Source organism: Mirounga leonina, unplaced genomic scaffold (assembly GCF_011800145.1).
Source record: "Mirounga leonina isolate KUSES-001 unplaced genomic scaffold, KU_Mleo_1.0 Mir_128, whole genome shotgun sequence".
NCBI lineage: Eukaryota > Metazoa > Chordata > Mammalia > Carnivora > Phocidae > Mirounga > Mirounga leonina.
Window position 1 is genome coordinate 2,270,395 of NW_023270320.1, and position 22,838 is coordinate 2,293,232.

General features: G+C 47.7%; 1 protein-coding gene across 4 annotated transcripts in view; it reads right to left on the reverse strand.

Annotated features, from left to right (window-relative positions):
- Positions 1–1,181: 1,181 nt before the first annotated feature.
- IKBKB (inhibitor of nuclear factor kappa B kinase subunit beta) overlaps positions 1,182–22,838 on the reverse strand; it is a 60,933-nt gene continuing 39,276 nt past the window's right edge. For 2 of the 4 annotated variants that reach the window (XM_035003947.1, XM_035003948.1), the window contains exons 8-22: positions 21,548–21,672; positions 18,171–18,278; positions 16,833–16,962; positions 16,268–16,462; positions 15,497–15,611; positions 13,621–13,759; positions 12,940–13,091; positions 12,709–12,770; positions 11,270–11,379; positions 10,105–10,154; positions 9,896–9,995; positions 9,540–9,687; positions 6,226–6,353; positions 3,407–3,497; positions 1,182–2,560 (exon numbers count right to left, since the gene is read on the reverse strand). In XM_035003947.1, the coding sequence (XP_034859838.1) occupies positions 2,495–2,560; positions 3,407–3,497; positions 6,226–6,353; positions 9,540–9,687; positions 9,896–9,995; positions 10,105–10,154; positions 11,270–11,379; positions 12,709–12,770; positions 12,940–13,091; positions 13,621–13,759; positions 15,497–15,611; positions 16,268–16,462; positions 16,833–16,962; positions 18,171–18,278; positions 21,548–21,672 (1,719 nt within the window). In that variant the 3' untranslated portion in view covers positions 1,182–2,494. The remainder of the gene's footprint in view (positions 2,561–3,406; positions 3,498–6,225; positions 6,354–9,539; positions 9,688–9,895; positions 9,996–10,104; positions 10,155–11,269; positions 11,380–12,708; positions 12,771–12,939; positions 13,092–13,620; positions 13,760–15,496; positions 15,612–16,267; positions 16,463–16,832; positions 16,963–18,170; positions 18,279–21,547; positions 21,673–22,838) is intronic. The other 2 variants (XM_035003950.1, XM_035003949.1) reach the window with 2 other exon arrangements.

Below are 22,838 nucleotides of genomic sequence, written 5' to 3' on the forward strand. Positions count from 1 at the left end.
CATGCCAAATCTCCCCGAATGTGATGAGGATGATGAAATTCAAGACTTCTGAGCTGACGACATTTAGACTTTGGTCGTGGAGCTGGTTCTGTAATGGGTTGAGACTTCTGGGGATGTTGGGATGGGGTGAATGTATTTTACGTGTGGGATGAGCATAAATTTTGAGGGGCTAGATAGTAGACTGGAGTGGGTTAAATGGTGGCCCCCGCTGGAAGAAATGTCCACATCTTAAATTGCAGAATCTGTGAATATTGCCTTACATGGCAAAACGTGATTAAATGAAGGGTCCTGAGACGAGGAGCTTATCCTGGATTATCCAGATCAGCCCTAAATTCAGTCACAACGGTTCTAATAATAGGCACACAGGGGAGATTTGACAGGCAGAAGACGAAATGGCAATATGACCATGGAAGCAGAGATGCAGCCACAAGGGATCACCTGGACTCCCCAGAAGCTAGAAGGAGCAAGGAAAAGAATCTCCCCTACAGTCTTCGGAGAAAGCGCTGTCCTGTCAGCACCCCGATTCCAGACTTCTGGCCTCCAGAATTGTGAGAGACCAATTTCTGCTGTGTTAGGCCATGCAGTGGGTGGTGATTCGTTACAGCAGCCCTGGGAGTCTAATACCACTAGAGGGAGCAGGCTCTTTAGTTGTGCCTGTTGGCTTCTCCAGCGCCCAGCTGGGGACAGATGAAGCAAAAGGAAAACCCAAGGAACTCACCACCATGTCACTGCTCAGGTCCAAGGTCTCCAGCTGCTCTTTGGCCTTCTACCTTTCAGCAACTTCTTATATTTGCTTATAAAAAATGCTGAAGGACTTTAGTTATATTTAAAGGGAGGACTGGGGAAAGTACATCTGCTTCTGTTCTCGGAAGCAGAAGTCCTACCTCGAGTTTTCACTTTTTAAAAAATCAATTAGCATATCCCAGTTACATTAGTCTTTTTAAATCATTGCTTTGGTGATGTCATTTTCTTTTCAAAATTCTTCAGTGACTCCCGAGTGCCTATAAAATAAGCCTATAACCCTTAGCCCAACATTTATTCCCTCCCCAATCTGGCCCCATCCCAGCCTGTCTTTGTGGTATGATTTCCCACTATGCTCCTCATCAGTATTTCCAAAATCATGCTGTATCCAACTCCAGCTCTTTGGGATGTTAATAAATGTTACACTCACATGGTGGGGGGAAAGGCTCTATTGTCCGTGTTCGGTAAACAGATTTACACAGTTAAGGCAGTTTATCATCACAGGACTCTCAGAAACTTTAATAGGCCAGTGTACAATGTGAATCTCCAAGAGACAATTAAAGCATGAAGCATTTCCTAAACTTACTTGACCATGAAACCTGTTGTACTGTTTCCATGGAAGCCAGTTTGTGAAACTCTTTTATTCCAACTTCCTTCTCTGACCAAACTCGCCTATTTGTGCTCATCTGAACTCGTCTTACTTTCCTGCTTTAATATACAGAAGTTTGGTGAAATGTCAAAGAAGCAGTGCTAGAGCTACATGGCACCATTTGATCCATGTGCTATTCAATTTCATGACATCTTCCATTAAGTTGGTTTTCGAGTTCCTAAGTCCTAACCATAAATATTGTAAAAATAGATTGTGGAACCCAGTACAAATGTTTGAGTTACGTTACAAAATATAGAAACTATTTTTTAAATAAATCAATTTAATAATACTGCTAGATGATATGAGAAGCAGGGGCCCCCCCGTCCCGCCACCGGCCCCACACAGCTGTGTCTGAGCAAGTTCAGGTGTGGGCACGGCGGCCGGCAGACGTGGGGCTGACAGGTACGCTTTTCTTCTTTCCTTCTTCCCCACGATGACTCGCTCCCAGGTGGTCTCTGGGACCCGAAGGAAGGAAGCGGCTCGTCTGCACTAGCTCTCGCGAGTCACTCTGTGGCTGAAAGGGCTGTGGCGGGGAGAGCTAGTGTTCACCTACAACCTTGCCGAGGGGGCACAACCACCAAAGTCGTCGGTAAAAGGGAAATCTTAGCAGCAGTGAAATGAAAAGAGGAAGAGAAAGGATGGGGCCAGGCAAGTCTATGATTTAGAAGTCTGTTTGGTTCCGAATCCAGATGAAACACTAGCTGTGAGGACAGGTGGATCAGGGCCTCTGGAGATCAGGAAGGTCGGGAGAGGACAGGCTGACATCGAGTGTCCTTCACACTGGGTCCTGAAAGAGTCCCGTCAGACATTTGTCCAGTGGTCTGTGGGGCAAGTACCTTGAGCACTTTTTGAGAGCAGAGGAAGCAGCTCGTGCCTGGCATCAGTGTTCGCTGAGCCTCTGTGATGGAGGACTTCCAGTGTGCGGACAAGTTGCTGGTAGTGCCCACAGAGGGCCACACCCCTGGCCCGTGGCCAATGTCTCAACTCGTGGGGAAGTGACAAGATCTTTGGGTGCCGAAGACTTCCGGGACGTCATTAGAGCAGGGGCCACCGTGGGAGGACCTCAGGCCAGGCAGCCCCCTCAGGTCAAGGCCACCCACACAGTCAAGAGGCCTGTTCCAGGCTATTCTGCTCCTCTTCTTCCGTCTGTAACCAGCTCCAGTCTAGAGACTGAAAGTCAACAGGCACGTTAAAAATACATTGGCCACCAATACACCTCAGGTTGTTTGTCTTCCTCAGGAGGCGACCAGTACAGTTCAGAAGGAAATTTAAATCCTCTCATTCATAGCAGTCTTGTTATTTTAGGCCACTCTTGGGCTAAAGCTACATTTTCAAAACCGTACACGAACTTTCCTTTGGCCTAGCATGAAGTCCCTCAGATGCTGTGACTATGGAAACTAGATGGGAAGTTTTAGTATGACCTGGGGCTCACAGCACTTGTTTATGCTCGCTGTGGGTAGGTGGTACCAAGAGCTAACCTCAGCTACCCATTTCCAACCCTACCAGACGAAATGGCCTGATAAGACTTCCTTTTCCTCTGGCAGAAGTGCAACTCAGCAGTGAAATGCTCCACATACACCCTTGTCAGGAGGAGGACGAACAGCGACGAAGAACAGAGAAAGCCCCAAACCAGAGCGGACACTCGAATAAATAAGAAGTGATTACAATTAGTAGTGGTATCCCGTCTGATTCCTCTGACAACTGAGAAGTTAGGGGGAGATTGGCAGGTCACTGTCTTGGCAGGAAAGGGCCTTTTAAAATCTGAGGAATGACTTAGGGTCCTCTCAGCAAGGTAAGCTTTGCCTTAAAATGTACCTGTGTCTTGACTCACTTTTCGTCAGCTTAGCTTCCCTTCAACGAGTACTACCTACTGCTATGAATAATAATAATATGTACTAGAAAAGCATAAGCATATACTGAGACAGAGGACATGCTGGATTGCCTTTCCGTTTTCTTTTTCTGGTTTGCCGTGGAAAGGATGGACATGGTATAGCTGGGATTCACACAGCCCATTACCCTCAAACTCTGGTCCTGTTCTTTGATGGTGTCTTGCATTGCATTTTCTAGCTGGGTGCAGAGAGTATGTGCTTCAGCCACCAGTTCTTCACTAAAGGAAAGGATCACAGTGTTAGAAAATGCTCCGTGTGATTTTTCAGAGATAATATGCTACAGAGCCTTTGACAAGATTTTAAAAATTAAATTACAATTACTTTGATGCTGAGTGTCTTAAAGCACCATGTCCTGACTAGTAATCTCATTCATCTCGTTAAGCACTTTTCAGAAGCCCATACCCAGCCATAAATAAGCATTACCATTTCACACTGTGAAAAAGATCTTTTTCTTTTTTTTTCACTTAAGTTCTTACTTTATTCAGATCTCATTAGTTTTTACCTAATGTCTTTTTTTTATGTTATATTAATCACCATACGTTACATCATTAGTTTTTGATGTAGTGTTCCATGATTCATTGTTTGCATATAACACCCAGTGCTCCATGCAGAACGTGCCCTCTTTAATACCCATCACCAGGCTAACTCATCCCCCCACCCCCTCCCCTCTAGAACCTCCAGTTTGTTTCTCAGAGTCCATAGTCTCTCATGGTTCGTCTCCCCCTCCGACCTCTCTTTTTAATAGAAAAGTTAGAAGTAAATGAGCGCTTTCTGACTTAACTAGATAGCTGAATTTAATTCTCTCCAAATTGCCAAAATCTGAAGATATCTCACAAATCACCTGTTTCCCAATTTTTGAAATAGAAAAAAAAATTATATAGACCAAGTAATTTCACCATGTCCACAGATCTTGAGATCTGTGAAAAAGCAAGTTCTAGGAGCTGATTTGATTTAATCCACTCTCTCTTTTCTAGGATAAGAAATGCACATGTCCTTTCAAGAACCGCTGTGGGGAGAGAGGGGAGAGTACAACAAGCCGCTGTCCTAGTCCAACCTCAGCCTCATGACATGGACAGACAATCTCTCCCGGGACGACTTTTCTAAAGCTTCCAGGATATCACTGGAGGGACTATGCCCAATCCAGGAAGACAGTGCCCTGGAACTCTGCTCACCTTGCAAAACATGATGCTCTGATGGAAGGAACACAGACCACATGTTTGCTCAGCCCCTTCCGCGTGGCTACTAACTAGTGTGAAGGCTCAGTGCCAGCTCCAGAGGGCAACGGAAGAGGCACAGGACCCGGTTACCGTCCTCAAGCTCACCGCAGGTTGGGCAGAGTTAAGAATCTAAGGCCACGTATGATTAAGTTCCACAACAGCAGAGGCTATGAACTCCCCAAGCACAGGAACAGGATTTTTAAAACAGCTTTACTGAGATATAATTTACAGACCCTAAAGTTCACCCATTTAAACTGTATAATTAGATAGTTTTAGTATACTTACAGAATTACACAATTTTTACAATCTAGTTTTAAAACATTTTCATCATCTAAAAAGAAACCTTGTTTGTACCCATTATTAGCCCTTTCCCATCCCCCCTCCACCTGCCCTAGGCAATCAATTTTTTTTTTAAAGCTTTTATTTGTTTGACAGAGAGAGAGAGACAGTGAGAGGGGGAACATAAGCAGGGGGAGTGGGAGAGGGAGAAGCAGGCTTCCTGCTGAGCAGGGAGCCCGATCCCAGGACCCTGGGATCATGACCTGAGCCGAAGGCAGACGCTTAACGACTGAGCCACCCAGGCGCCCCTCATTAATCTATTTTCTATGTCTGAAGACTGGGTCACGGGAATGATTTGAACCATCGCCAGTGCCTAAGGCCCAACACACAGAAGGTGCTGAAGAAACTTCGTGGGGCTGAACTAGAAACAACTCCCCCCTCCCGCCCCCAGTGGTCTAAGAAGAGAGAGCTGTGTGTGTGTGAGTGGTCAGGGCACTGGAGGAGGGGGAAACAGAGGTGTCCTGCAGGTGGGAGGACCACCCAGGGCAGGACACTGGCCAGAGGTTCTGGAACTTCAGTGTGCATCAGCAAGCAGCCCAGGCTTCTGAAAAGCTACCTGCTGGGCCCACCCCTGAGCAGCTGATTCAGCATCTGCATCTCTAACAACTGCCCAGATGCTGCTGCTGTTGCTGGTCTGGATCAGACTCTGCGACCACTGGGCGAGGCCAGGAGTTTGTACGGGAGGGAATAGGGGATCAGCCTGGAGAGATCAGCCTCGGAGAGTGGCTCCGAGGTGGCCTCAAATGTCCGAAAAGGCTCAGCGTGGATCCTCTAGGGGAGTGGGAAGCCACTGCTAGTTACTGGCCAAGAAAATAACTTGATCCACTCGTAGTCTGTGAAGACTCGTTTGACCAGAAAGGGCTTGGAGGCGGTACTAGACAGGAAGCAGGGAGGTGAAATGCCTTACAGAAAAGGCGGAGACGCTCTGCTCCCCACCTCGGTGGCAGTGGCCCAGGCGACAGGAGGGGAAAGCTAGGGAGGAGTGGGGGGTGAGGACAGGCAGGAGGAGGAAAACCGCAGCTTGGTAACTCAGAGTGTGGGGGGTGAGAGGGATGAGGCAAGATGACCGAGGCGTGGCCAACAGGGCATGCCCTGTGGGGAATCTGGTTTTCAACAACAGGTGATGGCTGACGGGACTAGCACTTCCGATGTCCTCATCAAGCAATTCGTAATCCAACCCTCAGACCACAAAAGTACTTAGCTAGCGAGTTACAAGGGACTTGGAGAGTAAAATACCACATCTGCAGAGCATATGAACCAACACAAAGAAAAACATGCACGAAATCACTAGACAGATGAAATGATCTCTCAATGATAAACATGCATTTCCATTCCCATGACCTCCCAATGCGCCCATGGCTGTCACGCCTGGCACTGAACAGTGACCCACCTTTTCTTGACGGCTTCGGGTAAGCTGTTGGGGGCAGCAGAAGGCTGAGACAACAGCTGACCCGAGTGACTGAGGCGAGAAGCATTCATGCTGTCTGGGCTTCCGCTGACAGGACCACGAACTTTGCTCTAAAGGACAAAACCAAAAGAAAGTCAATAGAATTTGGGAGAAAGGGACAATCCCAATTTTGTATTCACACCATGGGATTTTCTCATGAAACAACTGGTCACAAGACCAGGACATTGGCTATTCCTACAAATTTTTAGTCAACATCCTGACTCATGACCACAGTTTGCATTTTGGCTTGGAAAATCTTTGTGTCTATAGGTGTACTTTTTTTTTTTTAAGATTTTATTTATTTGACAGACGGAGAGAGAGAGAGACACGGCACAAGCAGGGGGAGAGCAGCAGGCAAAGGGAGAGGGAGAAGCAGGCTCCCCGCTGAGCAGGGAGCCAGAAGTGGGGCTCGATCCCAGGACCCCAAGCCGAAGGCAGATGGTATAGGTGTACCTTTTGATAAAAGATTCTAAATTAGGGAGATCTGAGTACCTGTATTCATAGGCTTTATTCACTAGTTTGCTTAACAAACTCTAACAAGGAAATTAAGACAGAGATGGTTTCACTTTTCCAAGCAGAAGACTTGAGACACACAAAAAGCTTGTAAGTGGCCTTCTGTGAACCACATCATCTGTGGGACGGCCGAGAAGAAAACCAAGATGTTCTGACCGCCCCCAGCGGCCCGCTGGCTGCCGCAGCCACTCCACCTCAGTCAAGAGGTTAAACCAGTGGCTCGGGCTCCAGGTGCCTGCCGCCTGCAGACATGACCCACTGTCAACCTTCTCGGCACCTCATGCCCCTCCCCTTTCCACGGCCCCAGCCAAGCGCTCTTCTGTTGGCCTCGCTATCTTCTCGCGGACCCGGCTCCTGTGCTTGCCACAGCCCATGTGACTTCAATCCCACTCAGCCTCGCAAGCTGGGGGACCCACCCTGGTTCCACATCCCTCCTTCCAGCTGAACATCAAGGTCCAGCTTTAACCAGTCAGGCCCCCCCCCCCCACTTTTGCCCTACTGCTCGTCACCCATGGAGAGACCCAGCCATCCTCCTTCTCCCCTCTGCCTGGGCCTGCGAGTGTGGCAGGAGGGCAGCCCTCCCACTGTCCTGTCCTGTGCAGCCAGGGCTCTGCGACTCCAGCCCCTCTCGGGGGCAAGGTCTGTCCAAGCCTCAAATCCCTTCTCCAGCTGCCATGAGGGATTTCTCCAAAACCCAGATGTGATCAAACCATTCCCATGCTTAACTTCCTGCAACATGGAAGATAAAAACAAATTCTGTGGTGTTTTCTGTGCCTTCAAAACAAAGTGTGGCCTGTGTAAGCATGGCCCTCACCTGCCTCCCCAGTTCATCCCACAGGACACCCTTTCCCCCACACCCCAACACTCTGCGTGTAGCACCCAGAACACACCCACTCTTTCCGGCCAAAGTCCTGGGCCTCTGACAGAGCAAAGTCTTCACTCCTGAAGGTCACCTCCACCTATCCACCTAACTCCTACTCATTCTTCAGCTGAAGCAACACCTCCTTGTGAACGTTCCCTGTGCTTCCCTCCCCTCCAAGACTGAAGCAGGCGTAGCTCTTTGCATTCATGCTACAGCTCAGCTTCTAGCACTAAAGCTGCTGATTAACACTTCCTACCCCCAAATTCAAATTCACTTCCCTGCCCCTCACCAGATTATGAGCTCCTGGGTTGGGCACCATGCTTCTTTCCTCCTTTAGCTCCAGTTTTCATCACATTCCTAGGCTCCTGGGCACATGGTCAGTGCTCAATAAATGTCACATGAATGCAGATGGTGGATCAGGCCATCCCTGGGAATACCTCAACTTCCCTCTCCTTCCTCAATCTTCTCTCCTTGTCATCTCTTTTTTCTTTTCTTCCTTTCTTACAGGAGGAGATGTCACCCACCCCTTCCCAAGGCCATGCATGCTCATCATCATGCTGATACCCCATTGTTCTCAGGACTTAGAGACTCAACTGTCTCTTGCCTCTTTGATTCTGTGAATCTCCCAGTACACTGTCTCCTTCTGCTTGGCCTACAAATCTGCTCCAGTCCATGATCTTAAAAACAACACCCTTGCATCCTGCTTCCACCTTAGGCAACTATCTTCCCATTCTCCTCTTTGCTCTTTAACACTATCAGTGACTTAATCGCTCTTCATCCCAGGCAAGCTCTCTGCAGCCTGCACAGTGTGGTCTCTTTCCCTTCAGCTCTGGCTTTCATGGCCTTTACCTGGCTCTTCTCCCTCTCTGTCTTAGGCTCTTTTTTGTGTCCTGTTTTCTCTCTGAGCAACATGCAGCAAAATCTCAGCTACAGTAAGACGGCGGTAGGGGGGTGGGGGGGAGCAGGAAGCCTGTGTGGCTCAGCTGGTTAAGCATCTGCCTTCGGCTCAGGTCATGATCTCCAGGTCCTGGGATTGAGTCCTGTGTCGGGCTCCCAGCTCAGCGGGGCGTCTGCTTCTCCCTCTGCCTGCCGCCCCCCGCCCCCCAGCTTGTGCACACACTCTCTCTCTCCCTCTCAAGTGAATAAATAAAATCTACAGTAAGACAGTGGGCAAGAAAGTGCGGGTGACAATACTAAGCAGATCCGGATGAGGATCAACCAGGTCATGCAGACATGCCCTGTAGTGGACTGCATGAAGGTCCCCCCAAAAGACCCACCATGTCCTAACTCCAGGAAACTGGGAATGTGACCTTAGTGGAAAAAGGGTCTTCACAGATGCAGTTAAGGATCCTGAGAGGAGATGAGGATCTCCCCAAGAGGGGACCCAAATCCGATGGCAAGGGTACTTATACGAGACACCGAGGAGACAGACACAGAGAAGAAGGCCTTGTGAAGACACAGGCAGACACTGGAGTGATGCGGCCACAAGCCAAGGAATGCCTGGGGCCACCAGAAGCTGGAAGAAGCAAGGAGGGATTCTCCCCTAGAGCTTGCAGAGGGAGCCCCGCCCCGCCAACACCTTGGTTTCAGACGTCCGGCCTCCAGAACCGTGACGGAGTAACTCTGTGGTGGTACCTCAGTACAGGAGCCACGGGAAACGCATGCAGGCAGAAGTAAGAACACCCGGCGCAGGCCTGACTCCGCCCCTCCCGCCCACGCCCGGTCCCGGAGGAGGGCAATGGGAACGCAGTGGCGGCAGCTGAGTGCTTGGTCCGTGGCTCCGTGGTCTCCCTTGGAGGGTGGTGACAGCAGCACAGAGGTGGAAAGGCCCCGAGGAGCTGGCGGGCTGAGGGCTGAGGGCCTGGCCGTGGGGCTCACTCACACAAGCGATCTTCAGGAGATTCCAGAGCTCCTTCTGCCGCTTCTCCTGAAGCCGCACAACAGTCTTCTCATCTTCGTTCATTAAACTCACCACCTCTTCCACTTTGGGCAACAATTCCAGGGCCTTCTGCTTGCAAACCACAGTTTTACTGTAAAGAGTAAACGGGACAAGCTCCAGTGGCACTGGGGTTGGAAAAAGCAGGAGAACATAATCCCTGGGAATTATGAATCCAACAGCAGCTGCAGATAAATTTTCTCCAGGCTAAGCAAGTCAGAGGGGACTGAGAAAATGACCTCACGTGTGGCCTCGCTGCTTCTCCGAACTCCACCCTCGGGAAGGGAAGTCAGGGCGTATACCTGAGCTGCGTGTAAATCACTCGCACTTTCTTCTCAAAGCCTTGGATGGCCTGGAGGAGCAGCCGGACCATCTCCTGACTGTCGCCATCCGTTCGCTGGTCTGGAGAGAGGGACGTAGACGCACAGCTCCTCAAGGCAGCTGACAGAGAGCGCCTACACCACACAATGACAAAACAAGGCCCCCGCCACACACAGAAAGCCCGACATACCTCTGGGTTTTTCCCGAAGTCTCCTGTAAAGCTCCCTCGCCTGCTCTTCTCTGAAACATATGAAGGAGAAGCTCTGTCAAGATGTGAGGTCAAATAAGCACATCTGAAACACTGGTTAGCTAATTTCTGCCAGTACAATTACTGACTTTTAGAAGCAAGACTGGCATTGTCTTGATTGGGGAAAAGTATTACCCCTGGAGACATCATAGGTGATGCCTACAACAAGGAAATGATGGCCCTCGTCATCAAACCTGAACCATCTCTAAGGTTTAATGAAAGTCTCAAGGAAGCGCGTTTCTCCTGTCCCTCGGAATCTCCTCTCCACGCAGCTTCTGCAATAACAACCCCAGTACCATCACTGGGCCTGAGCCCTTGAAAACTCAAGCCCAGGGGCAACGCAATCTCCTATCCCTTTCTGGCCTCCACACAGTGAAACTGGCTGACATTTTCAGAGGTGACTTTCATTTGAAAACGAAAGAGAATAAAGGGTTAAATAATTTAAGAAAATATAGAATCCGGATCATCAGATTTCTAGTATTTGAGCTGCTGGTCCTGAGAACCCTAGTAAAGGCATTAGAGGACCCAGCTGAGCTCAAGCCAGAGCTCCTGAGTCTGATGCAGCTCGCCTGCTTTCCTCCCACCTGCCCCTGGGAGCTCCACGTGATTCCCTTCAGGTAGGATGGTGTTGCCGGGACACCTTATCACCTCCTAGAGCCAAGGCCAAATTCCTGATAAAGACTCAAATGAACAGTTTCTGGGTTCAAACTCTCAAGACCTGGCAGGCTCCTTCTCTGTTGTACTTTCTGCTCTTCGAACCACGCCTGGATCAGGCCGGGCTGCACGAACAGTGACGTCTGATACTGTGGCGAAGGCTGCTTCCATCACAGCCTGTAAGTTTATGAACTCATGCTCTATCTGAATCATCTGAATTGACCTTCACAACTCTGTGAGGTCAGACAGTTCTGCTCGCCGCTGATCGTCCCTTGCTCATCTCTGGAACTCCCCTGGAACATGCCAAGATGCTTCACCAGGGGGTCATGCTCTACAGAATGGTCTCAGAGAGCTGCCATAATAAACGCACTCGAACCCTTGGATGATCACAACACCTGTGCAGAAGCTTGTCTGGGGCGTCTGCGGGTTGGCCTGCTGCCCGGCTGCTACTCACAGGTCGTCCAGCGTGCCCCCCTGCTTCCGCCCCATTGGGCTCCTCTGCAGGTCCACTATGTCAGTCTGCAGCGCCATCATCCGCTCCACCAGGTGCTTCACTTCATTCTCCTAATGAAAAAGCTGTGCTAATGTCAACTGACGTAATAAGAGCCTTCTGAGGCGCGAGATTTGGGGGGAACACCCTCCAAATGCACTGAAGACTCTCGAAAGACTGGCTAGAAGGGATACAGACTTTGGAGTCAGATGGCCTGGGTCTGGAGCCCAGGTCTATCACTTTCTAGCTGTGTGACCCATGGGCAAATCACCTAACCCCTGAGCTGTAGTTTCCTGACTTTTAAGCAAGACTGGCATTGTCTTGATTGGGGAATGTTTCATGAAACCATGAAACAGGCTTCTAAAGGGGCCACTTTAGGGGTTAGATAAGATACAGCATGTAAAGTACCCGGCAGGGTGCCTGGCATAGAGAAGATGCCCAACATGCATCCCTTTCTCTTCCCTTACTTTGTCCATCCCACGTGGGAGGCCCAGACTCCTCTGTTTCATAGCTTTTGTGTGTGAGGGCAAGGTGGGACTGTCTCTGTGGCTAGGGGAGGCATTATCTACGTAATACCCACCTTTAAGTCAGTATTGATTCATAGAAACTGATGTTAAGACACAGAGGTGAAGGTCCCTACCCAAGTTCACAGCAGAAAATGGCGAAAAGTCCAGAAAAGGCCTTGGAGGCTTCAGTCTTCAATTTGTGTGGGGTTTACTAAAGCCATACTTCCCTTACCTCACAATTCACGCTTTTCAGTGGTATTTGATTTATGCTATCCTACTACTTTATGCTCAGACTTTTTCTTTTCTGTGGATTTAGAGTCTCAGCAAAACCAGGCAAAACCCCTGGCAGGATGGAGTGTCGATCATTCATCCGAGGCCCTTTCTAAGAGGAAGAGGTCTGGGCTGCCTGCAAGGATGCTTCACATTTTGCTCCTTACTCAAGTCTGCACCAGGTCTGGGGGTGCTCCTCCATCTGCCATTGTGAGGCCCCCTTTACTGGCTACCGCCCTGGCCTCTTCCTAGCAAGGCCTAGTTAAGGTCAGACAGCATGACAAGGACAACCTGATTTCAGACATACAAATCGATCCAGTGTTTGAGGAGAGAGTGAGAAACGGTAGTAAGAAGCCTCCCCCCCCCCCCCCCCCCCCCCCCCCCCCCCCCCCGCCCCGGTAAGAACAGGGGTCTAAAATGAGTCTCCTGGGACACCTGGGTGGCTCAGCTGGTTAAGTGTCTGACTTCAGCTCAGGTCATGATCCCAGGGCCCTGGGATCGAGTCCCACATCGGGCTTCCTGCTCAGCAGGGAGCCTGCTTCTCCCCCTGCTTGTGCTCTCTCTCTCTCTCTCAGACAAATAAATAAATAAAATCTTTAAAAAAATAAAATAAAATGAGTCTCCTACCCGCCCACAGAGCTCCACAGCCTGTTCCATTTCCCTCCAGGCCAGCAGCAGCTTATCTGATGCTGGAAAAAAAAAATGTAGGGGAAAAAAAGAAAAACAAAATGAAAACACCACAAAACCAAAATAGAAACAAACAACTCAATTATAAGAGGCAAAAGAAACCTCAGGAAGAGGGGGGAAAAAAAAAGACAAGAATGGTCTCTCCACACGGATTGCAGAGAGTACACTCACTGATCCCAAACTCAGTTTGCTCACTGTACTTCTCCAGGTCAATCTGGATGCTGGTTTTAAAGAAGTCCAATTTGGCTTTGAGCTGCTGAGACATGGAAGCCATAGAGTTCTTCATCTTGGAGAGGCAGCTATTATTCCGAAGCAGATTCATCCTGCAGGGACCACAAGAAACAGAACCTTCGGGCATCCCTGGGATCCAAATACCATTTTCTATATAATACCAAAACCACCTCAAAGGCCAAGGCAGGTCCCTATTATAATTATTATTGTTGTAACAAAAGCAGCCACCTCTAATCATAAAGACAATTTCCTAGCCCTCGGCGAGCATGAGGTTCTGCACCAAAACTGGAATTAGGCACAGAACCACACCCAAGGGCCAATAACCCGGAGAGGGAGTCAGGCAGTCCCCGGCATGACAGTCAGGGGAGTTTTGCTGACCCAAATTGCCATAAGCTTTTCCACAGTCCAAATTCTGCCCCTAGTTCAGCCAGCCCGGCCCTCAGTTTATACTCCTGCTCCATGTGCTGACCTCACTCACCTCATAAAGTCAATCCTGCCCAGCCAACCACTTCCTGCCCGTCCAAACCAGTGTCTCCCTCTTGTCTCTCCTACCAGTGGCTTTCTGGGCCCCTCCCTGTGGCAAAAGCCACCAAGCAATTTAAAATAAGTGAAGTCCCAGACCGCCTGGTACAGTACATGGCAGCTCGCTGTCCCTGCTGCAGCCGGTTACAGTCCTCCCTCAGGGTTTGGATGCTGTGCCAGACCTGGCCCCACACCTTCCTCAGCTGGAAGAAAGACAGGTTCCTCTTGGGCTCTTGAACTGCAACAGAGACATATGCCACCGTCAGAAAATAACTGCCCTCACATTAACCATGTCCTACCTTGGTTAATGTGTACTCTCACATTTTTTAGTTATAGAACTGGTACTCAGGAAGCGTCTGCCTTCAGCTCAGGTCATGATAACAGGGTCCTGGGATCGAGCCCTGCAATGGGCTCCCTGCTCAGTGGGGAGCCTGCTTCTCCCTCTCATTCTCCCTCTGTGCTCTCTTTCTCAAATAAATAAATAAAATCTTAAAAGAAGAAAAAAAGAACTACTATGCTATTACATAAGTTATTTGGGTGATAAGCCTGGTTACTGTCACATACATTTGTTTTTGCACTCCATTAATAGCACAAGCATGTACCAGTCAATAAATACCTATCGATTTGAAGAAACAGTCTGTGAACCATGTATAGACAATCATATGTATACAGGCTCACATGCTTTCAATAGAAACCTTTATGTTTATAACATTTAAAGTCACGTGAACTTTTCCAAAAATTCAGCTTCAACCGGTAGTATTAGCATATGTTTAAACAAGCAGTAAGTCTGGAACTAAGACTTTGGACTCTTGATCTATTCTAAATGTGTGTGGGGGGGGGTAGTAATGCGGGAATGCATTAATATGTCCATCTAACACTCATACAATGGAATACTACACAAGCATTAGAAATTAGGGAGCTCATGGGGCGCCTGGGTGGCTCAGTTGTTAAGTGTCTGCCTTCGGCTCAGGTCATGGTCCCAGGGTCCTGGGATCGAGCCCTGCATCAGGCTCCCTGCTCTGCAGGAAGCCTGCTTCTCCCTCTCCCACTCCCCCTGCTTGTGTTCCCTCTCTGGCTGTGTCTCTATCTGTCAAATAAATAAATAAAATCTTTAAAAAAAAAAAAAAAGAAATTAGGGAGCTCAGGGCACCTGGTGGCTCCACTGGCTGAGCAGCCGACTGGATTTTGACTCAGGTCATGATCTCAGGGTCCTGCGATCTAGCCCTGCTTCAGGTTCCAAGCTCAGTGGGGAGTCTGCTTGGGGATTCTCTCTCTCCCTCTCTCTCTGCCCCTCCCCCTGCTCCCACACACTCTCTCTCAAATGAATGAATAAATCTTTAGAAAAAAGTTTTATTAAAAAAAAAAAAGAAATTAGGCAGCTCTATATGCACCAACAGGGGAAAAAATCTCTAAAATATATTATTAAGTGAAAAAGACAGGTGCAGAACAGTACATGTTGTATGCTACCATTTGTTGGGGGAGATATATATATATATAAACTTTATATATGAGGAGAATACTCCCAGAAGATATATATACCCAAGAATCTGACAGGAGCAGTTTCCCTGGAAGAGACTGGGAAATTGGGAAGAGAGGATGGCTTATTTTTCACTGTTTATTCTTTTTGTACCTTTTGCTTTTTTTGTATCATATACATGTATTAATTATTAAAATATAAATAAAACTTCAAAAATAAATAAAATGGCCATCTGATTTGATCAAGTTCAGAGACTTGCAGGCAGTATTCTCTGTTCTGTGTTTAAAGTTCTACCTATGACACTGAAATTGAAGACTCCCTTTCCTCTTTTCTGGCTGGGCTACACAGAGGCCCCAAGTAAAGAAGGCTGCTCTGGGGACCAGGTAAGCTCATTTCCTTGGTGTGGACCCCCTCCCCTGGTCCATGTCTCTCCCTCCTCCTACCCCGTCCCAAGCATTACAAAAGATTATTTTTTTAAGAAAACAATGCTGTTCTTACGGATACAGCTGACACTTTCAGGTTGGGGCCGGGGGGAGATCTGAGTCTCATAGGCAATTTTACTGTTGTCAAACAGAAAGACGAGATCCATGTCCAGCGTGCGGCCCTCAATCAGCTGCAAAGGAATAAGAACAAGATGAGATCTTGTGGCTCCCAACCCTGCTTTTTCCAATTCATAACACAGGGATTTCAGAGCTTTTCCCACTGTTCACCAATGGCATCATCTTCAGCCAGCAAGTACTGAGTGCCCATGCAGGCTTTCTTCATGACTCCAGCCTAGATTTCCCTTTCCTGTTCCTTTTACACTTATTATCCAAATGTATGCCTTATTTACAACTTACTACTTTCTATCTATTCTCTGTTGTCTTTACTGTGCAATGTAGACATTCGCCATCTCCCTTCCTATCCAATGCTTGTTTCTCCTAAGTTGGCTTTATCAGTTCCTTGGGGCAGGGGCCGTGGCGTGCATAGCTGTGGCTGTCTGCACAGTTTTGTACCCGAGAGGTACACCGGACAAAGCTTTGGTTGACTCGGAGGAATGAAGCATTGCTTGGCAACAAAAGCAATGGAAAGGCACTCTGAGCGGTCTGGAAGTAACGAGTCAAGCGTGGAGGGACTCGTGTCTCCTGTGGGGCCATGCAGGGGATCTGACGTTCGAACTGAAAACACAGGCAGGTGTCTGCACTGTGTGACAAAGTAGAGCTGAAATCTGAACAGCTGGGAGGCGAAGTCCGAGGAACACAGGGCCTTCGGTGGGGAGCAGGGGCTCACCTTGCCATCTGAAATACACTGAGTGGCAGGCTTGTCAGGGATCAGCGCCAGCCCAGCTTCCTGCAGCAGCTCCTGGTCCTTCTCAGGGATTCCTGTGTCTTGCTGGATTCTGGCCTGCAAGCTCTGCAGACTCTCGTCCTCTGTCACTGGATAGGTGTGAATGATGCCTGTGACCATGTTCAAGATATGAACCAGCTGCAACACAACCCAGATGTTACTGGAAAAAACCCATCTTTAGAGAGAGGCCCGTCTATTTGCCTGGATCGTCTGCTGCTCCCAACATTCCCCAGCCACACAAAGAGAGCGGCTAGGCTAGCGGGAGGGAAGGGAGCCCCAGTGCCAAGGTTCATACATTCTGGTCTTTAATACTCCTGTTTGTCCACAGCTACTACCTCACAACCAACGTCAGTTGGCCCAGGCGCAGGCACTCTCACGGGGCCTCCCTTCCCACTGCTCAGATGGCCCACGACCTGCTTCTTAAGGCGCTCTTCTTTCTCCCAAGCCCTGCCACAGCCCATCGGGGACCTGACCTGCTGCCTCGAGGCTGACCCGGCTCCGCACTCACCTTCAGGTTTAAGATGTCATCCAGGGCCTTGAAGCAGCCGTTGGGCCCGTATACAGGATCGGTGCCCCTTTGTCGTGGGTGCCACATCAGCATCAGCTGCAGCCACTTCTCCAGTCGCTGTGCCAGGATGCTGAGGAGAACAAGAGCATGGTGTGGAAGGAGACAGCTCCAACACCGTTCTCAGGCAGCCTCCCACGCGACCTCACGTACATTCACCGCTACACACATCCGTGGCAGCCAGTATGTGATTACTGAAAATGAGTTAATCTGAGGGAAAGCGAACGTTTCCAGCCAAACTAATGATTCGGGTGCTTATCCCTTCGCCTGGTCTGCTATGACACCCCCTGAAAGCCAAGATTTCTTAACAGATGAGTCAACAGACTGATCTCCACCTGGCTGCATGAGAATGATCTGTGAGGCTCTTTGAATGCTGCAGGCATGTCCTACCTCCCGGTGAGCCCCACACACAAGCTAGATGCCATCCTGCCAGATTTGTTAATCCACGCCCCCCCCACCAAAAAAAAACCACTCGTGGCCCCACAACAAAGTTTACACTCCTTCCTGGCCACAGGTCCTCCTTATGCAGGTGCTCTCAGCCTCCACAGAGGCCAACACCCTACTCACTGCCCCCTGGAATATGCCTTTGCTCCCCTCACTCCTTCCCCCTCAAACTTCCTTCCTCTTCATCTATCCATGTCCTGCACATCGTTCCAGATCCTTCCAGAAAGTTTCAGCTCATCCAAAGTCATTCCACACAGCTCTAGTCCACACGATACCTCTCTCCCCATTCTCTAAATACTCATGGTAATTATTATCCGTGCTACTCAGTTGTGTGACTGCCTTGCCACTTTCTTTTGTACTACTACCCAATGCTGATATTACTATTTAAGTGTTCACATTTGGGCTCTAAGACTAGAATATAATGCTGTTCAAACTACAAAGATCTATTTGTTGACTAAGACACAGTATGAGTCTACACAGGAGTGCAAAGAGAAGTAAAATATAATTCCCTACCCTGAAAAGGCTTACAGTTGAGGAGATAAGCCCTATGCAAAACCAAATGTAGTATGAGGTAAAACCAAATGTAATATGAGGTAGAAGCTACTAAGAGTGGTAAGAGGTACAGATCAATTGTTATGTGAATTTAGGAAAGAGATGATTTCTAGATGGGGTGAGGGGTGGGAATCCATTCTAAGTTTAAGATGGAGATGGTTATGTCAAGTCCCTAGTCACGGGATGCTATCCTAATAACCTCTTTAAAAGCTATCCGATGTCATTGCAGACATTTATTTGTAAAAGAGGAAGAGAACTACGTAGAGAAGCGCCACTGGGCCTTACCTGTTCAGATTATTGGGGTAGGGTAAGGAGCTTGAAAACTTCACCGCTCCATTCAAGTCCTCACTGACGACAATGTCCATCTCACTCTTCTGCCGGACTCTGGAATGCCTGCGAACGTGTCATCTCCTTAATTACAGCCTCTAAGTCACTTAATGGGCAAGATGCACTTTACATCTGTAACAGATCACTTTACAACTGTACGGGATACCCCCAGGTCGCGATTTTATCTTTGGGTGACAGTCAGTGCCTCAGGATCCTGCTAGGATGGCTTCTTTCAGAGCCGGAGGCTAGTCTGGACTGCCTGTGGGAGTGGAGGCAGTGACCATCCTGTGCCCAGAGCTCCATAGCCAGGACAGCCGACTCCTGATCTCGCCCTTAGCGTGTCTTCATCATTTCCTCTACTTTTCATTTTATCTCATACAAAATTCATGTTTTGACAGAGGATAAAATTAGAACTTCCAAACCAGGATCATTGCACGCGTATCACATTGATGGGCAATATGAACACATGCATGCACAACTCACATCCCTCTAAATGTAGATGGCTAGATGTTACCTCTAGTGGTGAAGGAACTTTTATATTTCCCAGTTTAGAGAACTCACGGATGCACTGATGCATCTGAAATAGTATTTGAAGGGGAAAAATTTGAAAGATTCTACTTATTTATTTGATAGAGACAACAGCGAGAGAGGGAACACAAGCAGGGGGAGTGGGAGAGGGAGAAGCAGGCTTCCCGCGGAGCAGGGAGCCCGATGCGGGGCTCGATCCCAGGACCCCGGGATCATGACCTGAGCCAAAGGCAGACGCTTAACGACTGAGCCACCCAGGCGTCCTGAAGGAGAAAAATTTTAAACCCGACTGGTTTCAAAGCTTTTTGGTGATGAGGAAAAGAACTTAAGTGTGAACAATGCTTCAAAGATAACCAATTACTGAGAGAGTGAAGTTTTTAAAAAGTTGTCTGAGGCATTACAAGGCACATGAGACAGACACTTCTCACAAACTAGTCCACTGAACAGCTCCTGACTGGGGGTCCAAGAAGACTACCTGAAAGTATCATCTGGTCTTCCAGCACTGGTGAGGAGAGTTCTAAGAAGCGAATTCTGCAGACAACAGGCTTACTATAAAGATGCTGAGACATTAGAGATGTATTTTCAAATAGCACTTGTTCTTCCAGTTCGAGTGGATTTTTAACTCATCTTGTTAAAAATATTGGAAAAACTCAACATCTGAACTGCAGAAATGCAGTAATTCTTTGGTTAGTTAAAAACACTACTGATATACAGATAAAGTTATTTTTACGATGGCTAGAGTATCCGGTGTGACTATAAATTAATGAGCTAATTCCTCAATACTCCAGAACCTATGTAGCTCAACAAGTATTGCTTGTTTTAAAATAAATCACCAGAGGAGGGCATACTTTGCCATTTCACCAGACTCCTGAAGAGCAGGGACCTGGCTGCAATCATCTTTGCATTTCCAATGTTTGGCTTATACATATTGACTAAACTGGACTGCCATCACAAAAACCACTCTTCTGGAATGGATTTCCAAGGTTACATCTTATAAATAAATAATTCATGGGGCGCCTGGGTGGCTCAGATGGTTAAGCGTCTGCCTTCGGCTCAGGTCATGATCCCAGGGTCCTGGGATCGAGTCCCGCATCGGGCTCCCTGCTAGGCAGGGAGCCTGCTTCTCCCTCTGCCTCTCTCTCTCTCTCTCTCTCTCTCTGACTCTCATGAATAAATAAATAAAACATTAAAAAAAAAATTAAAAAAAAAAAAGAAAAAAAAATAATTCATGATGCAAATACCTGTCCTTTGAAAAAGTTAATGTTTTCATTACTTCCAGAAAGCTATTTAGAAAAATGATAATAGCCAGTGCTGGCAGTGGTGTGGTGAAAGAGGCAGCTTTGTATGTTCCTGTGGAAACATTACTTATATAGCCTTTCTGTTGAGCATTTTAATACACATCAAAAACCTTTAAAATGTGCATAATCTTTGATCAGTTCATTCCACTTCTAGGGATATACAGGGATTTCCATACAAGGACATTATTCTTGGTGCTCTTTTAAGAAGTAAAAATTACAAACCACCCATGCTTCCAGCAACAAGGGATAAGTTAAAAAAAAATTCCAGTGTAGCCACTCAGTTGAATACCGAACAGACATTACAAATAATGGAAAAACATAAAGCCCTTTTCAATAAATAGCAAGACTGAAAAAGAGGTTATATGAGGGTGTTTGCAGTAATTTATTTGTGGGTTTTTTAAAAGTATAACACATATACTGAAGAGCCTAGAGACACAAAAACGTCTGTGGTGGTTGTTTCTGGATTGTGTGAAGGAAATTTTCACGGTGTAGAAATGCTTTGAGAGCACTTGCGGAGCAGTTCACATTATGCTATCACTGATGTAAAAAAGGGGTGAAACACATAAATGAACCAACAGACAAATATAGGCCAATTTGCTTGTACCCATCTGAAACATCCCTGGAAGCACACACAAAACCAGTGGTATCAGGTGCCTGTGGGGAAGGAAGCCAGGTGGCTGGCAGGCTGGTCAGAGACGACTTTCAGTGCATACTCTTTCATTACTTTTGGAAGCTTGAACCACGTGAACTTATTACTGCTCCAAAAGGACAAACACTGGAAATAAAAACAAAATTTGGAGTAACAGTAGCATCATTCAAATTAGCGTGTGGCCTCTCAAGGAACACTCCGAATGAAACCTGATTTAGGGAAATGTTAAGTTTTCGTACTATGCATTTTGGTAATGATTAACGTTCACATATACAATGAGTACATATTTTTGTAATAAAAAAAGGTAAAGATATAATTTTTTAAAAACTTAATTATATCCTTCGGTTGTTATTAAGAAATCTTTTTTTTGGTAACTTATTTGTGTACATACTGGTTCATATTTTAAGCCACTTTCTTATGCTTTTGAAACAAAAATTTCTATTGAGGTACAGTAAAATATGTCAGTAATACATTTCCATGTAAATACTTCTCATTTGTCAGGTGTACATGTCCTTTTCTTACTAATACACAGCACCCGCAGCGGAAGTGCACAATGTACGCAACGGTCTGTAAACACGGCCATGTTACCACTGCACACACGGCAAACGTTCATACGGTGTTATATTTACAGACGTTAACACTTAACAACTGCTCTCCTTTTCTAGGACTCCGGAGCCTGGACCACCCACATGCTGGGTCCTAAAGGGACATGCTCTATGGGAGACAGATGACAGAGGTCTTAGGCTGGGAGCACCCAGTGAGATGGGAACAGGTGAAAGACATGACAAAGACAGAGGGACACACTCGCCCCTTCAGGGGGTGCTCCTGGCTCCACCCGCAGGCCCCAGCCCCTCACTCACCACTGTACGGGCTGCCAGTTAGGGAGAAAAGGTCGGAACCCCGTGATGCACTCAAAAGCCAAGGTGCCGAAGCTCCAGTAGTCCACGGTCACCGTGTACTTCTGCTGCTCCAGAAGTTCTGGGGCCTGTAGAAGAACATGTGGTGGGGAAGCACCTGAGCTGCTCCTGCTGCTGAGGAGCCTCCACAGGAGGGGGCAACAGGCCCTTCTCATCATGTCCCCCCATTCCCCTGACTCCATCCAGAGGACACTGGCACGTCCACACTCAAGGGGGAGGAGGTGACCACATGTGTAGCTGGGGGTATCTAGAATTTTTCTGTATCTCATGCAGGCCTGATGCTGATACAAGGGCCCCTGGGGGTATTTTTAGGTATACCAGAGCACATCATACACCCTTTTCTTGGGTGCCGTGTCCAGGTGGGAAGATAAGTTACATACAACAAAGGAAAATGATACCAGGCTAGACACACCAAATGCATAACACACACATTAAATGCTGACCACGTCTCCTAAACCGACGTGACTCAGGATGTGTGGTCGTACAATGGGATGGGATATTTATAATCAGGCAGGAAAAAAGCCAGATGCATGACTGCTGACCAAGCAGAGAGAGCTGGAGTGACCGAGCAAAGCTCTGAAGCACAGGTGGGAATGGAACCTGGCACAGAAGGCGGCACTTCACATGAGTGTCTGTGAAGAGACATTCTAGAAAGGACCGTCATAAGCAAAGGCAGGGAGACAGGACCGTGCACGGTCTGGTTAGAAGTGTGACACTTATGGAAAGGCCAGGGAGTGCAAACCATGAGGAAAAATTGGGGGATGGGCAGATCAATCTCTGTATCTGGTTATGGACAGAAGTTTTAGTTCTTGAAGGTGAAGGATTTGACTAAGCATCCTGGTCAGAGCATGGGGTCCCCCTGCTTAACTGCTGCTGAGCCCATGAGGATCTCAGAGGATGCTCAGCAGGACCTACATAATTATGGGATATGGACACAGGGCCCGAATCACAGCCCCCCCATGGGTCACCACTCTGAAACCTCCATTCCATAGAGCAGGTCATAAAGCAATGGAGCCCATTACCCTAGTTGGTGGGATAAGCAGGAAGCAGAAACGCACTCAGAGAGACTTCAAAGAATTTTTCTGTTTTATTTAAGAACTAGATAAAATATTTAAGCTCATTTAGCCCAGTGGCCTTCAACTTCTTCTTGTTTATTAAACTGCCAACCCTTTGATTCAATCAAAATTTTACTGGTTGTTACAATCCACAAGCAATCTATTACCAAGTCTTACTG